At 38.5% G+C, this 13,737-nt stretch overlaps 3 protein-coding genes across 4 annotated transcripts in view; 1 reads left to right on the top strand and 2 right to left on the bottom strand.

The window, feature by feature from the left end:
* The window catches only part of LOC123243892 (histone H3), a 64,141-nt gene extending 52,528 nt beyond the window's left edge, over nucleotides 1-11,613 (bottom strand). Inside the window, exons 1-2 of one of the 2 annotated variants that reach the window (XM_044672035.1) lie at nucleotides 11,605-11,613; nucleotides 3,729-4,157 (exon numbers count right to left, since the gene is read on the bottom strand). In XM_044672035.1, coding sequence (XP_044527970.1) covers nucleotides 3,747-4,157 — 411 coding nt within the window. In that variant the 5' untranslated portion in view covers nucleotides 11,605-11,613 and the 3' untranslated portion in view covers nucleotides 3,729-3,746. Of the gene's footprint in view, nucleotides 1-3,728; nucleotides 4,158-11,604 lie in introns of those variants that run through there. The other variant, XM_044672034.1, reaches the window with a different exon arrangement.
* Nucleotides 5,005-5,451, bottom strand: LOC123243897 (histone H2A type 1). The gene has a single exon (XM_044672038.1). The coding sequence runs from the start codon at nucleotides 5,444-5,446 to the stop codon at nucleotides 5,054-5,056; it is 393 nt and encodes a 130-aa protein (XP_044527973.1). The 5' UTR covers nucleotides 5,447-5,451; the 3' UTR covers nucleotides 5,005-5,053.
* LOC123243900 (histone H2B type 2-E-like) lies at nucleotides 10,356-10,809 on the top strand. Its single transcript, XM_044672042.1, has one exon. It carries the CDS (start codon nucleotides 10,365-10,367, stop codon nucleotides 10,743-10,745), a length of 381 nt encoding a protein of 126 aa, XP_044527977.1. The 5' UTR covers nucleotides 10,356-10,364; the 3' UTR covers nucleotides 10,746-10,809.
* Nucleotides 11,614-13,737: the final 2,124 nt, after the last annotated feature.

Here is a 13,737-nt window from a genome sequence, read left to right on the forward strand (position 1 = left end):
GCTGTCTGTCTACCTTATGCCAAAACTTTCTGTGTCTGTGTATCTTTATTCTCGCCTTATGTTCTCTTTCCATTAATCCTTAACCCGTAGCCCATTTTCACTCAGTCCTTGGTTCCCCTTTCTAAGTGTCCAACCCACTAGGAATCTTCGTGGAGTCGGTGGACAGCTTCATTATTCACTGTAACTAAATTGTATTTATACCAGGAATGCAAGGTTGGTTCTGTATTGAAAATTCCATAAACATAATAGACCATATTAATAACCAAAAATAAATAATTATCAATAGATGCAGGAAAAGCTCTCAAAAATGCAATAACCATTTATGTTTAAACATTTTTTTAAAAAACACAGACATAAATGACCTTTCCTTGGTTTGGTAAATACTATCTATATAAAACCAAGAGCCAGAATTGTATGTAATTAAGAAACAATAAGGATTGGGATTAAAGCAAGAAAGTCTATTATCACCATTATTATTTCATATAATGTCACCTATTTTAAGCAATTACAAGGAAAAAAAATGAAGGAACCAGCATAAGCAAAGAGGAAACAAAACTGTCAATTTTTGCAGATGATATATGTGATGGTCTACTTAGGGAACCCTAGAAATTCAACCAAAAACTGATTGGAACAAAAACCACAGCAAACAACTTTCTATAAATTGTCAGCTTTTCTCTATATTTAAAAAAATGAATGCAAATACAAAACACTACTTACTTAAATACAAACACATCTCCATATTTGGAGAGCTACTAATTACTTACAACTGAGCATGCCAATTTAACAAAAATTATAATACCACTTTATTTCTTTCCTAATATACCAATTCAAATCAAAATAGTTACTTCATAAAGCAAAAATAGTAAAATTGACCTGGAAGAACAAAAATAAAAATTATCAAGGAAAACAAGTAGTAAGGAAGGAAAACTAGTAGAAGTCAAACTTTATTTTAAAGCAATAATCCATAAAAATCATTCAAAATGGAAAAAATTGGTCAGTGGGATAGATGGTACATAAGATACAGAAGCAAACATAATATCGATAAAACCAAATTTCAACCAGTTACTTGTCTAAAAACTCACTATTCCATCAAAAACTTCTGCAAAAACTGGAAAGCAGCCTGGCAGAAAATTATTCTATGCCAGCATCTCAAACCATTTAACATAAGCTCAAAATGGATACTCAGAAGAGGACATCAGAAACAACTCAGAAATGCAGTTAAAATTAGAATGCAAACTGAGAGAAAGAATTTTTAACAATTTTCTCTGGGAAAAAAAATGGTAAAATTTTAGTAACAAGCAATATAGGTAAATGATTCAAATACTATACTCTCCCAAAGCTTAAAACTGCACTGAGACTTATGGGTTGCTGTGTATTTGAATCAGCTTTAACCTTTAATAGTATAAAATGGTACCAAGACTTTGAGGGCAGCTGGGTGGCTCAGTGGATTGAGAGCCAGGCCTAGAGACTGGAGGTCCTAGGTTCAAGTCTGACCTCAGACACTTCCAGCTGTGTGACCTTGGGCAAGTCACTTGACCCCTACTGCCCACCCTTACCACTCCTGGGCCAAGGACGATCCCTAGCCCAGATGAAAAAGGAGGAGGGTTGGGCGTGGGGCTAGCAACCCCACCCTGTAAAAACTAAATCTGCTAAAGAAACTGCAACCTAAAGTAGGGGCAGCTGGGCTAGCTCAGTGGATTGAGAGCCAGGCCTAAAGATGAAAGGTCCTACATAAAGTAGGGGCAGCTGGGCTAGCTCAGTGGATTGAGAGCCAGGCCTAGAGATGAAAGGTCCTAGGTTCAAGTCCGGCCTCGGACACTTCCCAGCTGGGTGACCCTGAGCGACTGTGTGTCCCATTGCCTACACACTGTGTGTCCCATTGCCTACAGGTTGTGGCCCTATGCTCCTAGAATGGAGTCCCAGGATAAAAAAAAAAAAAAAAAGACTTTGAGGAGGACACCCTGTATAAGCAGAGCTATTCCCTAATAGATAAATGGGCAAATTTATAAAAAAAATCAGTTTTCAAAAGAAAAAAAAAACATGCTATCAACAACATTTGAAATATAGCATATAGTTTTATTAGAAAAAAAAAAAGGAATTGAAAATTTACCTCAAATCCATCATATTGGCAAAGATGACCAAAAAAAAGAAGAAAAAAGAAAATGACAGTTACTGGAGAGAATGTGGGAGAACAGAAAAATCACTGCACTGTAAATTTATGCAGTCATTCTTAATAGCAATTTAAAACTATAACCAAGTCACTAACCTGTGCATTCCCTTTAACCCAGCATTAGCATCGTTAAATCCCAAAGATATATAAAGGTTGGAAAGAACTCAAATGAACAAGAGTATTTGTATTCTTATAACTGCAAGAAAATGGGAACTAAGAAAATACCTACATATTGAGAATGAGCTAAACAAATTAAAGGAACAGTACAAAATATTATTGTACCATAATGATGCATGACAACAGGAATGTGTACAGAGAAACCTAGGAAAACTTGTATGGGAAAAAATATAGAATAAAGTGAGCAGAACCAGAACAATGCATGCAGTGATTTACACCACTGTAAAGAAAAACAGCTTGGAACAGATTTAAGAACTGTGACCAATGTGGTAACTAATTAAAGTTTCAGAAAGCCAATCTTGAGCATGCTTCTACTTCCTGATGGATAAGTCTAGTGGTGAAAATTATGAAATACATTTTCTAATATGGCCAATACGTGGGTGTTTTTATTTGACTGTAACTTGTTAGGAAGGACTGAATTGGGGAAGGGGAGCATATAATCTGGCTAATGACAGTAGTGGCCAAACAAAAAGGAAATAGAAGTACTGATGATGTTATTTAAAAAGAATGCTCAGAAGTATGTCCAAATGTTAAGACTCCATCAATCAAGAGCTCTTTTAAACTGCTGAATTTATTTTATACTCTTTAAAAGAAACAAGCCATGCATAGTAGTGATTCAGGGTTTGTTTTTTTTCCTGTTCATTGTATATATTCATGTCTTCTTATTGGGAAACCTTTAAACAAAAAAAAACAAAAACAAACAAACAAAAAAAAACTTTGGCACATACTGGAACACGGAGATCCATCTAGCCAAACTGCCTTTACAAATGAGAAAAGACTTGCTTAGGAACATAGCAAATCGCAGGGTTTGGGCAAAAATAAAAACCAGGTTTCACAATTGTAGGCCTACTATTTGGTGGATTATATAGCATCCCCGAGTTGCTAAGCAAAAGGGCAAGTTTGGGGTTCTATGGACAACAAACCTTTTTTAAACTGAGTAATGACAAAGATAAAAAACTCCCCACAACCTTGATGGAGCTTACCTTTGTAGGCCTATTTCATCTTACTAATAGTGCCAACAGCTCTAGGTCTTTTGCTTCCTTTCAAGTTGGCCACTCCATTTTCTCACAAATGTAAACAATTTAAGGTACTTAAGCTAGACTGCTCTTCATTCTACCCAGTTACCTTAAAGACGACAGAGTTAATATAAACTACATTCCTTTTATGATTCTCTCCCTCAATTTAACCCAGCAAACTACTTGTGAATTTCACCCCAATATAAAATGCTTCCAGCTTACCTTACTTACATGACCCCCCACACACAATCTGATGTGGGGGGCACTTATCACTATTACAAGCCCTCCCAAAATATTAAAATCTAAAAGGTCACAACTATTTTTAGTGAAAACGTGGGTGGCTCTGAAAAGAGCCTTTGGGGTGTTCGGATCTTATTGACAAGTTAAGCCCTCTCCCCGCGGATGCGGCGAGCCAGCTGGATATCCTTGGGCATAATGGTTACCCGCTTAGCATGGATGGCGCAGAGGTTTGTGTCTTCAAACAGTCCTACGAGATAAGCTTCACTCGCCTCTTGCAAGGCCATCACAGCCGAGCTCTGGAATCGCAGGTCGGTCTTGAAGTCCTGCGCGATCTCGCGGACCAGCCGCTGGAAGGGCAGTTTGCGAATCAGCAGTTCAGTGGACTTCTGGTAGCGCCGAATTTCTCTCAGCGCCACGGTGCCGGGCCTGTAGCGGTGAGGCTTCTTCACACCGCCGGTGGCGGGAGCGCTCTTACGAGCTGCCTTAGTAGCTAGCTGCTTGCGAGGAGCCTTGCCGCCAGTAGACTTTCGAGCAGTTTGCTTAGTACGAGCCATCTTGCCAGAAAACAGAAAGGTTGGCTACAGTCGCGGTATTTATAGAATAAGCCTAGTTCTGATTGGATTGAACAGCACATACAAATCCTGAGCTATGACTAAGGATTGGTTGATAATTCCAGTCCGTGTATTCCGAATGATTTGATTGGATGATCTTCCTTTAGGCCTCTCCTTCTCCCTCAATTTTGCAAACCGTTCCTTTAGCGGGCTAACTTCTTCCTGTTCCTTTACCCTCTCTAATTACGGAGCACATAGGGAATATATCTTTCCGAGCACTATTATATACTTCTCGTGTCTCCCCAGGATTGCTGTCACTTTAAAGGCCAGAATGCTTTCATTGTTTTGATTTTTTTTAAAAGACCGCGCTAGTACAGGATTGGTCGGTTTGTTCGGGCCTGTTTCTTTCTCCCGCGCCTTTTCATTTTTTAGACCCTTCCTTTCTCCTAAAGACCACCCCCTCCCTAGTACGTTTAAGCAAACTGTCGAAAAATGGTAAAAAGTATGTTTTTATTTCAACCTCCTAACCCAAGAATTAAAAAGGCCCAAGGTTCTCAGCTGCAGGATTAGACATCTGTTAAGACTGTACTTTGAATGGTTGACTTGTTGAATTTTTAGCGGAGAACCTAGTGTTTAGTTTTGAAATAGGATTACTACATATTAGGCATGGAAATTTCTTTCAAGGTTAAGGTATATACCATGCGCTCGGGATATACGTTTATTCCAGTACCTCTTTAAAAGTACTTCATTCTTAAAAAGGTGTTTGGATAAAATTAAAAAGGGTAGGCTTTTTGTCATGCTATCAGCTCTCGTTTTGAAGACATGCGTGGCTCTGAAAAGAGCCTTTGGTTTTAGTTGATAGGCGAGGATTATATCCTTAAGCCCTAGCTGAAGACACTCTACTTGCCCTTAGGTTTGTGGTGACTCTCGGTCTTCTTGGGAAGCAGCACCGCCTGGATGTTAGGCAGGACGCCACCCTGGGCGATAGTAACCTTGCCCAGCAGCTTGTTGAGTTCCTCGTCGTTTCGGATAGCCAACTGAAGATGGCGAGGAATAATACGAGTCTTCTTGTTGTCCCGAGCAGCATTGCCTGCCAGCTCCAAGATTTCGGCAGTCAGGTACTCGAGCACCGCTGCAAGGTATACCGGAGCACCAGCACCAACCCGCTCGGCATAATTTCCTTTGCGGAGCAGTCGATGGACACGACCAACCGGGAATTGAAGACCTGCCCGAGATGACCGAGTCTTAGCCTTAGCGCGAGCTTTGCCTCCCTGCTTTCCTCGTCCAGACATGGCGGAGAAAATAAGATGCTAGATCTTTAGAAAAAGGAAAAAATGAGTACCTAACGTCAGACATCAGAACCTATTATACCATTTTGTGGTAGGATAAAGTAAGCTTTCGGATTGGTTAAAAACAGCTTTTGCTGAATTAGCCAATCAGAAAGTAGGTCAAGAATCTACTTAATTACAGACGCCCTTCCCACTTCTGGTGATTTGACCCAATCAGATATGAGGTAAACTAACCCTTCGTTTGCATAAAAGTCTTCAACCTGCTGTAATCTGACTCTTGCCTTTCTTTTTTGTTGTTTTTGTAATCTTGTCCTAGGAAACTAATTTTGTTTCCGTTTCTCAAGTCCGCTCCTGCCTCAAAGATGTCTCCAAGAAACTTGTAACTAGGATAAAAAGTAAAATAATTTATAGTTTATAATGTTTACCAAACCATTTTCTCGTAGCAGTATCTTAAGGAGGCTATTTGTTGCTTGCAAATGAAATGGAATCAGAAGAGTAAGCAATTAACCCAACATTTGATCTAGAATTCAAAATCAGATCTTCTGACTAAGGATTAGTTTTCTGTCCACTACACATCTTGCAACTCCTCCTTTCACAATAAAATGAATCTAGGAGGCTTACTGAGGAACTTATTTATCTTAGTACATTGACTCATCCAAATTTCTCAGACCTCATTTCACTTCTCCCAGCAGTTTTGGCTTTATTAACAACCTTTTCCGGCTTAGATGGCACTGCTCTTTCTTCCTGGTTCTCCCATGTTCCTCTCTGTTTCTATTACATTCAGGATTTCAATGAACTTAGACACATTATTAAGATAAATAATTTCAGGGCTTATTGAATGAGATGTAAAGAGAGAATACAAGAAAATATGCACATATTTTTCTCCTTCATTGCCACCCATCCACACCAATATTTGTCTGACCCTGGGAAATAAGACTATGCATATAACTTCTTAGGAGGTAGGTTCTTATGTGGACAATAATAAACCAATCATAATATAGACTAGAAATCATACATAAGGTTGTCAGCTGAGTTAGACAAGAAAAGCTGGAGATTCTTATAAATATGTCCATATTAAGTGAATGACTATGCATGATTTAATTTACTACTGATATGCAAATGTTTATGAAATGAAAGTGATAGATCAAAGCCATATTATAACTTGTTATGGTTATCATTTTACTATTTATTGGATATTGAAAAGAAATTGCAATCTTCATTTTGGAAGACTCCTTTTCCAAGTAGAAAAAGTATATGAATTAAGTATGAAGTATTGTGTCCCTTTTTTGCTCTAGAATTAACAATTAATAGATTTTGAAGCAGAACCCCAACTTAAATTATCTCTACCCCCTCCTAACACACACACACACACACACACACACACACACACACACACACACACACACACACTGTAAACTGTAATTGTTTCCTTTGGGGTTTTGTTTTTAATGATATTTTCTGTTCCTTACATCACAGCAGTTATCCCAAATATCCAAATCCCACCCTCCTCCTCCTCCCAGAGAGTCATTGCATATACAACAAATAGTATTTCTTAGGAAAAAATACCAACACAACTGGTCAATAAATTGAAAAAGTCCAAAAGCATATGCAGTGTGTGATTCCTATGGACCTTGCAACTCCACAAAGGGGTAGGTTAGGGATATCTTTGCTATCTCTACATTTGAATCCTGCTTGATTTTTATAATTTTGTTATATTAGATTTTTTGGCATTCAGTTCATCAATTTATAATGTTGTAGCACTAGATATATTGTTTTCTTGATTCTGCTTACTTTACTCTGAATCAGTACATGTATATTTTTCCATGTTTCTCAACACATGTCATTTCTAACAGCACAGTATTATTCTGTTACACTTATGTACCAGCATTTATTTAGCTAGTTCCCAATAGATGGGCATTTCTTTGCTTCTAATTCTTAAGCATCACAAAAAGTGCTGCTATAAATATTTTGTAGTATATGGAGACTTTTTTCCTCTTCAATAGTTTCCTTTGAGTATAAGCTTAGTAGTCTTTGTTTTAAAAGGTATGGACATTTTAGATACTTTATTTGCATAATTCCAAATTACTCTCCAAAATGGTTATACCATTTCTCAGTTCCATTAATAATGTATTCGTTTACCTATCTTTCCACAACCCCTCCAACATTAACTGTTGCAATTTCTTGGGTCATTTTTGCCCATAACTGGGTGTGAGATAAAACCTGTGGGTTGTTTTGATTAGGATTTGAAGCATTGTTTCATGTGGTTGTGAAAAATTCACAGCTCTTTTGGAAACTTGCTTCATATCCTTTAGCCATTTATCTACTGGGGAATAGGTACTAGTTTTATATATATATTAGCAATTGTTTTTTTAAGACAGCCAGGAAGCAATGAAATCCTGAGGCATTTACAAGCTCACTAACCACTGTAAGGAGGCTATAAGGAAATAACTTTAACTATCATCCTAAAGGTAACTTGACTGGAATGAACCTGTTTAAAAACTGACTCTAAAACTAACTCTGGCTATGATCTTTATGATCTTTATATTATGGCGTATGGTACTTAAATATATTTTTGTATTTTTGACAACACAATTATAATAACATTGATATTTAAGGCTACAGAACTAGGAGACTAGATATAGAGAAACACAGATGATTACTTTTGATTCTGAACAAAATTTAAATTAATTTATATTTAACAGGAAAATCTTTTTTCCAGGAAATAAGTCTTTCCTATAATTTCGACATAAATATTCAGAAACTGGATTGAGAGCTATTATCACAGATGAGTGAAAATGGGGTCTAGGACCACCAGAGAAGATCCTTTCCCTAGCCTTTTCAGATATTTCAGAGCCTGAAAGGAGATTTTTGGACAGCTCTTCTTGCAGCTGGGTACTCTGTTAAAAAATCCTCAGTAGGGGAAGCCCCTATTGATAGTGCAAGTTATGGTTAGCTTGAATCTTGCAAGGACCAGTCAGCTCATTTTCAGGTCAAAGCCTAATTACGATACTTAAAATATTCTCCCAATCTGGTTTTTTGTTGTTTTTTTTTTTTAAACCCTTAACTTCTGTGTATTGACTTATAGGTGGAAGATTGGCAAGGGTAGGCAATGGGGGTCAAGTGACTTGCCCAGGGTCACACAGCTGGGAAGTGTCTGAGGTCGGATTTGAACCTAGGACCTCCTGTCTCCAGGCCTGGCTCTCAATCCACTGAGCTACCCAGCTGCCCCTCCCAATCTGTTTTAAGACAGTCATGGACTGTCTGCCTAGACTGGAGAGACCAGGCTCATTAGCACGCTTATTATAAGGCAGTATTGCGATTTGGAGGGGCAGCTGGGTGGCTCAGTGGATTGAGAGCCAGGCCTAGAGACTGGAGGTCCTAGGTTCAAATCCGACCTCAGACACTTCCCAGCTGTGTGACCTTGGGCAAGTCACTTGACCCTTATTGCCCACCCTTACCACTCCTGGGCTAAGGACAATCCCTAGCCCAGATGAAAAAGGAGGAGGGTTGGGCGTGGGGCTAGCAACCCCACCCTGTAAAAACTAAATCTGCTAAAGAAACTGCAACCTAAAGTAGGGGCAGTTGGGCTAGCTCAGTGGATTGAGAGACAGGCCTGGAGACGAAAGGTCCTAGGTTCAAACCCGGGCTCAGACACTTCCCAGCTGGGTGACCCTGAGAGACTGTGTGACCCATTGCCTACTGGTTGTGGCCCTATGCTCCTAGAATGGAGTCCCAGGATTTAAAAAAAAAAAAATTGCGATTTGGAGGTTTCAAAAATTGGAATTAAGAGTAAGAAAAACGTTGGAAAAACTATTTATCAAGTCATAGAAAAAGATATTGGATTCAAAAAGGTTCTAATATGAGCCAATTCTTCATTTTGTAGTTCAAGGGAAAAAAACTCCAAAAGATTTCACGTCACAAATGCAAGCAATACAAGGACCAACTCCTCAAGGCTTCTAGTGCATTATCAAGTCTTTTCACTTGAATCACTGCTTTTCTCAAAAGAAAAATTTTTCTGTGATCCCACTGTAAATATTAGCATAACTTTGAAAGCAGTTTTTACACAGTCCCTAGAAAATGTTTTATACCCACTTCATAGAAAAAATTATTTTCCCAAGGTATTCCTCCGTTCCCGACCCTCCCCCCACCCCCAAAAAAATTTTTCCTGTGTATGCATATGCTCCAAACTACTAAATTTTCTATCACTGGTCAAAATTGATAGCTGGATTCTTTTCTGCTAAATGTGGACAAAGCTGACAATGCTTTGGTTTAAATGAAGTAAAACTGAAGGAATATAGCAGATGATCAATTCTTGTGAAAATTAAAGCTCCTGGTCTTGTGATTCAGTTCAAGAAACCACTCTGAGAGATAGCCACTGCCAGCAGCGCGTGGAGCTCCTAATAGTTTGATGACCAGTGATAGAAGGCTGAATGCTGTTTACCTTCTGGTCTGTCTCTATTCAGCTCCAGGCCAAGGCTCCCCAGCCCTAATAAATTGAGTAATGCTTTACAGATCGAGATGCGCATGCGCTGTACAAGAATCAGCAATACCTTTAAGCAATTGTTCCTGTAGGTTTTTATCCTAACTTTCCGCGTCCTCACGAAAACCGCATAAAGAAAGCAGTAAGATTTAAAAGAAAAAACCTCTAATGCAATGCTAGCCCCTGAGGAGTTCTGCCGTAGTTTTAGAGTGAAAAAAGTCATTACATCATTGATTGCGACGTATAGTTATGTAACCAATAGGAAAGCAAGATTGGAATCTGTTATTTACATTGGACAATGCTTAGTCATGATAACCTTACAGAGAATTCTCCAATCAGAAAAGAACTCTGAAGGGCCCTCTATTTGCATACGCCCTGTATAAGTACTAAGGAGCCCTACGGGAGGAATCTCCAATTCATTTCCACTGCGTTTGTCTGAAGATGCCTGAGCCGGCTAAGTCTGCCCCTGCCCCGAAGAAGGGCTCCAAAAAGGCCGTAACCAAAGCCCAGAAGAAAGATGGCAAGAAGCGCAAGCGGAACCGCAAAGAGAGTTACTCTATCTATGTGTATAAGGTTTTAAAGCAGGTCCACCCGGACACTGGTATCTCATCCAAAGCCATGGGCATCATGAACTCGTTCGTCAACGACATCTTCGAGCGCATCGCTGGTGAGGCTTCCCGCCTGGCCCATTACAACAAACGCTCGACCATCACGTCCCGGGAGATCCAGACGGCCGTGCGCCTGCTGCTTCCCGGGGAGCTGGCCAAGCATGCCGTGTCTGAGGGCACCAAGGCCGTCACCAAATACACCAGCTCCAAGTAGGTTCCCTCAGAAGATTCCTGAGTTAAAAAAATCAAAAGGCTCTTTTAAGAGCCACATATTTTCATTAAAAAGAACTGTAAATACTAAATTTTTCATGAGTTTTAGTGGTTTATGGTTTCTTTCTTCTACTCCACCCTGCCCACATAATTTTCCTTTTCCCCTTTATTGGCTTGTTTAATGTGAAGCGAGAGGCTCCTAAGAGGGTGAAAAATACCTATTCCGTTTATGTGGGAGCTGAGGTCTTAACATGTGACCTCCCTGCATGGTTCCTCTTCCACAAACCTTTCCTCCTATGCGGCAGCCAGAGAAACCGCAAAGCTGGTTTTGTTTGAGTACTTGTACTTCAAAGAAGCATTTCTATATCCTTTTCGCCAACATTCACTTCCTAAAATGGGTCTATCTCTCAGGTAAAAGATCAAATTTCTAATTGGGAAATTGCTTTCCACTTTGTCTCTGATAGCTCCTGATTTCAAGTGCTGTGGTGTGATGTGAACAGAAATGTGGCTAAGCAAAGTCATCTTGAAACCAATTTGAGGCCTTTCATTAATGCTTTTGGATTCCTGTATTTGACTGCATCAGGTTTTTCTTCCTTAACTTCCCGTCGCTTATCCCTCATTTAAAAGGTTTTATAGCGAACAGACGTGTAGTGGAAAGGAAAAACACCAGATTAAGAGAGAAGACTGTAAAGATACCCACTCACACCGGAAGCTGTACTCAATCCTCTGCTGCCACCAAGCGACTTTTTATTAACAGGTCATCCCCCCCTTTTTGTCTGCTGCAACACCTTCAATCTTTTTTCCTTTTTATTTCTTGTAATATCTTCAATATTCATGTAATCTTATTAAAAGTTTAGCTACACGTTTAGAGTAGAGGAAATTGAGTTAAGTCATTTACCCAGGATCACAAAACATGTAAGTAATTAAGTCAACATTCACATCTAAGTCCTTTTATTTCAAATTTAGTACACTGCTGCTTCCCTACTGCTGGCTTATATATTTATTCTCACAATTGGGTAGTCTGTTCTGCCTTCCCTTGCCACGTGCCTCTCCATACTTTCCCCATTAAAGAAAGGTTCACTTCTTTTGAATGCAGCACTGAAAAATTGTGAGGGAGAGAGTGAAAGGGAGGGAAGGAGGGTAAATAACTGTTATATAATCTTTCCTGAAAATGTAAGATCCTAAGCTTTAGAGATGTAATAATCCTTACTGATAGTTTACTTAGATTTTAGCAAAGCATTTGAAGTTTCCCAAGCTATTCATGTGGAAAAGGTGTAGGGAAATTTCTAGACTAAGCACTTAGAATTCAAAGCTGGTATTTAGTTGAACCTAAATAGAAAATCATTAATGACTTGAAACTAACCTTGAAGATCTTCAGTTGAGTATCCTAGGGAATCTGTTTTAGGATTGTTTTTGTTTAGCATTTCTATCAATGACTTGAATAAAAGTATAGATAACATATTTATCAGCTTTGCATGTGACAAAGAGATAAGTGCATAGCTTAAAGGCTTGGTGTTTATGGATCCCAAAAGGTTTTTGTCCAATAAGATTAAATTTAATAGGGATCAATGTAAATTCTTAAGGCTTAAGGAAATTGATTTTAAAAGGATAACATGAGTGAGGTGTGGCCTTTCAGAAATTTTTCTGAATATGACCTAGAGGGTTAAACCAATAAAGAGACATGGTACCCGCAAAAAATTAATATGATTTCAGACTGCTTTGAGAGGAGTAGCATCTAGGAATAAGGAAACACGCTCTACACTGTGCTCCACCCTACTCAATTCACAGCTGTAGTTTTCCAATCCATTCTAGTTCAAAAAAAAAAAACATTTATTAAGCATCTGCTGTTAGGTCCTAGACATAAACAAACAAAAAAAATTTAAGTAGTTCTGGACAACATATAAGATCATAAATTTAGAGCTAGAATGGCCATTGCAAATCATCTCATTGACACATCTTATTTTACAGATGAAAAAACCAATACCTGGAGCTTACAGGAATCATGTTATCTAAATTCCAATCCTGGCTGTTGCTATCTCAAACTCAAAGTCCTATGGGCATCTCAAATTTGCTATGCACAAAGTAGAATTCATTCTCTCCCAACCTTTGCTTCTATAACAGTATTTATATCAAGCCTCTCATTTTACAGAAAAGGAACATGAGGTGTAACATGAATTCTCTGAAATTGGATTTAAGACTTTTCTAATGGTTCTTTCAATTTTACAATTAAGAACTTTTCATGATCAGCCCTAAGGGACCTCAGTTTCAAGATCTTGCAAAGAATGAACATTCTCAGACTACAATAGTGCTAATTATATCTTTGCTAAGATCAACAAAGGATATAGATAGGTATTGTATTAATTAAGGAAATGGGATAAAAAAATTGAACTTGATAGCTGTAGAAATCAGACATGGTCTTATCAGATGGGCTCCCACTATCCCTCACAAAGGTTCATCAGCTATCAAAGAACTCCCCAGGTCAGAACAATAACTCCCTCCCGGAAATTACTTCTATTCTCAAAATATTTTATATATCTTCTGTCTGAGGATTACTCAGACAGATGCCAAAACAAAGTCTACATGATTTGAAACTATGAATCTTCTATAATCAAAATTTGTTTTTCTGTATTTTCCCTCAAGCCTTATTTTTCACGTAGTTAATTTCTTACCAGGCCCTTTGAGTGCTTCCTCATTCTAGATCTACATACAACAATTCAGATTTAGGGTCTAATGTAAGCAAAACTATTCCAATAAACATCTGTGCTGTATATGTAAACTACTTTTGTTTCATCACAGCATCCTTTTGTTTCATCCATCTTTTAAACAATATCCTTAGAAACAAGAGTTCAATGGCATTAACAGCCTATGGTAGGATTTAGAGAAGGAGGATTCAAGAAAAGGTTTGAAGTAGAAAGATTTCTCATCAATTATATTCTAGAAAGCAGCCCTTTAAACCTGTCCTACTCTCTCCAGAACTTTAAGCTGGCTATCAGGAA

The sequence above is a fragment of the Gracilinanus agilis genome, chromosome 4 (assembly GCF_016433145.1).
Source record: "Gracilinanus agilis isolate LMUSP501 chromosome 4, AgileGrace, whole genome shotgun sequence".
Lineage (NCBI taxonomy): Eukaryota > Metazoa > Chordata > Mammalia > Didelphimorphia > Didelphidae > Gracilinanus > Gracilinanus agilis.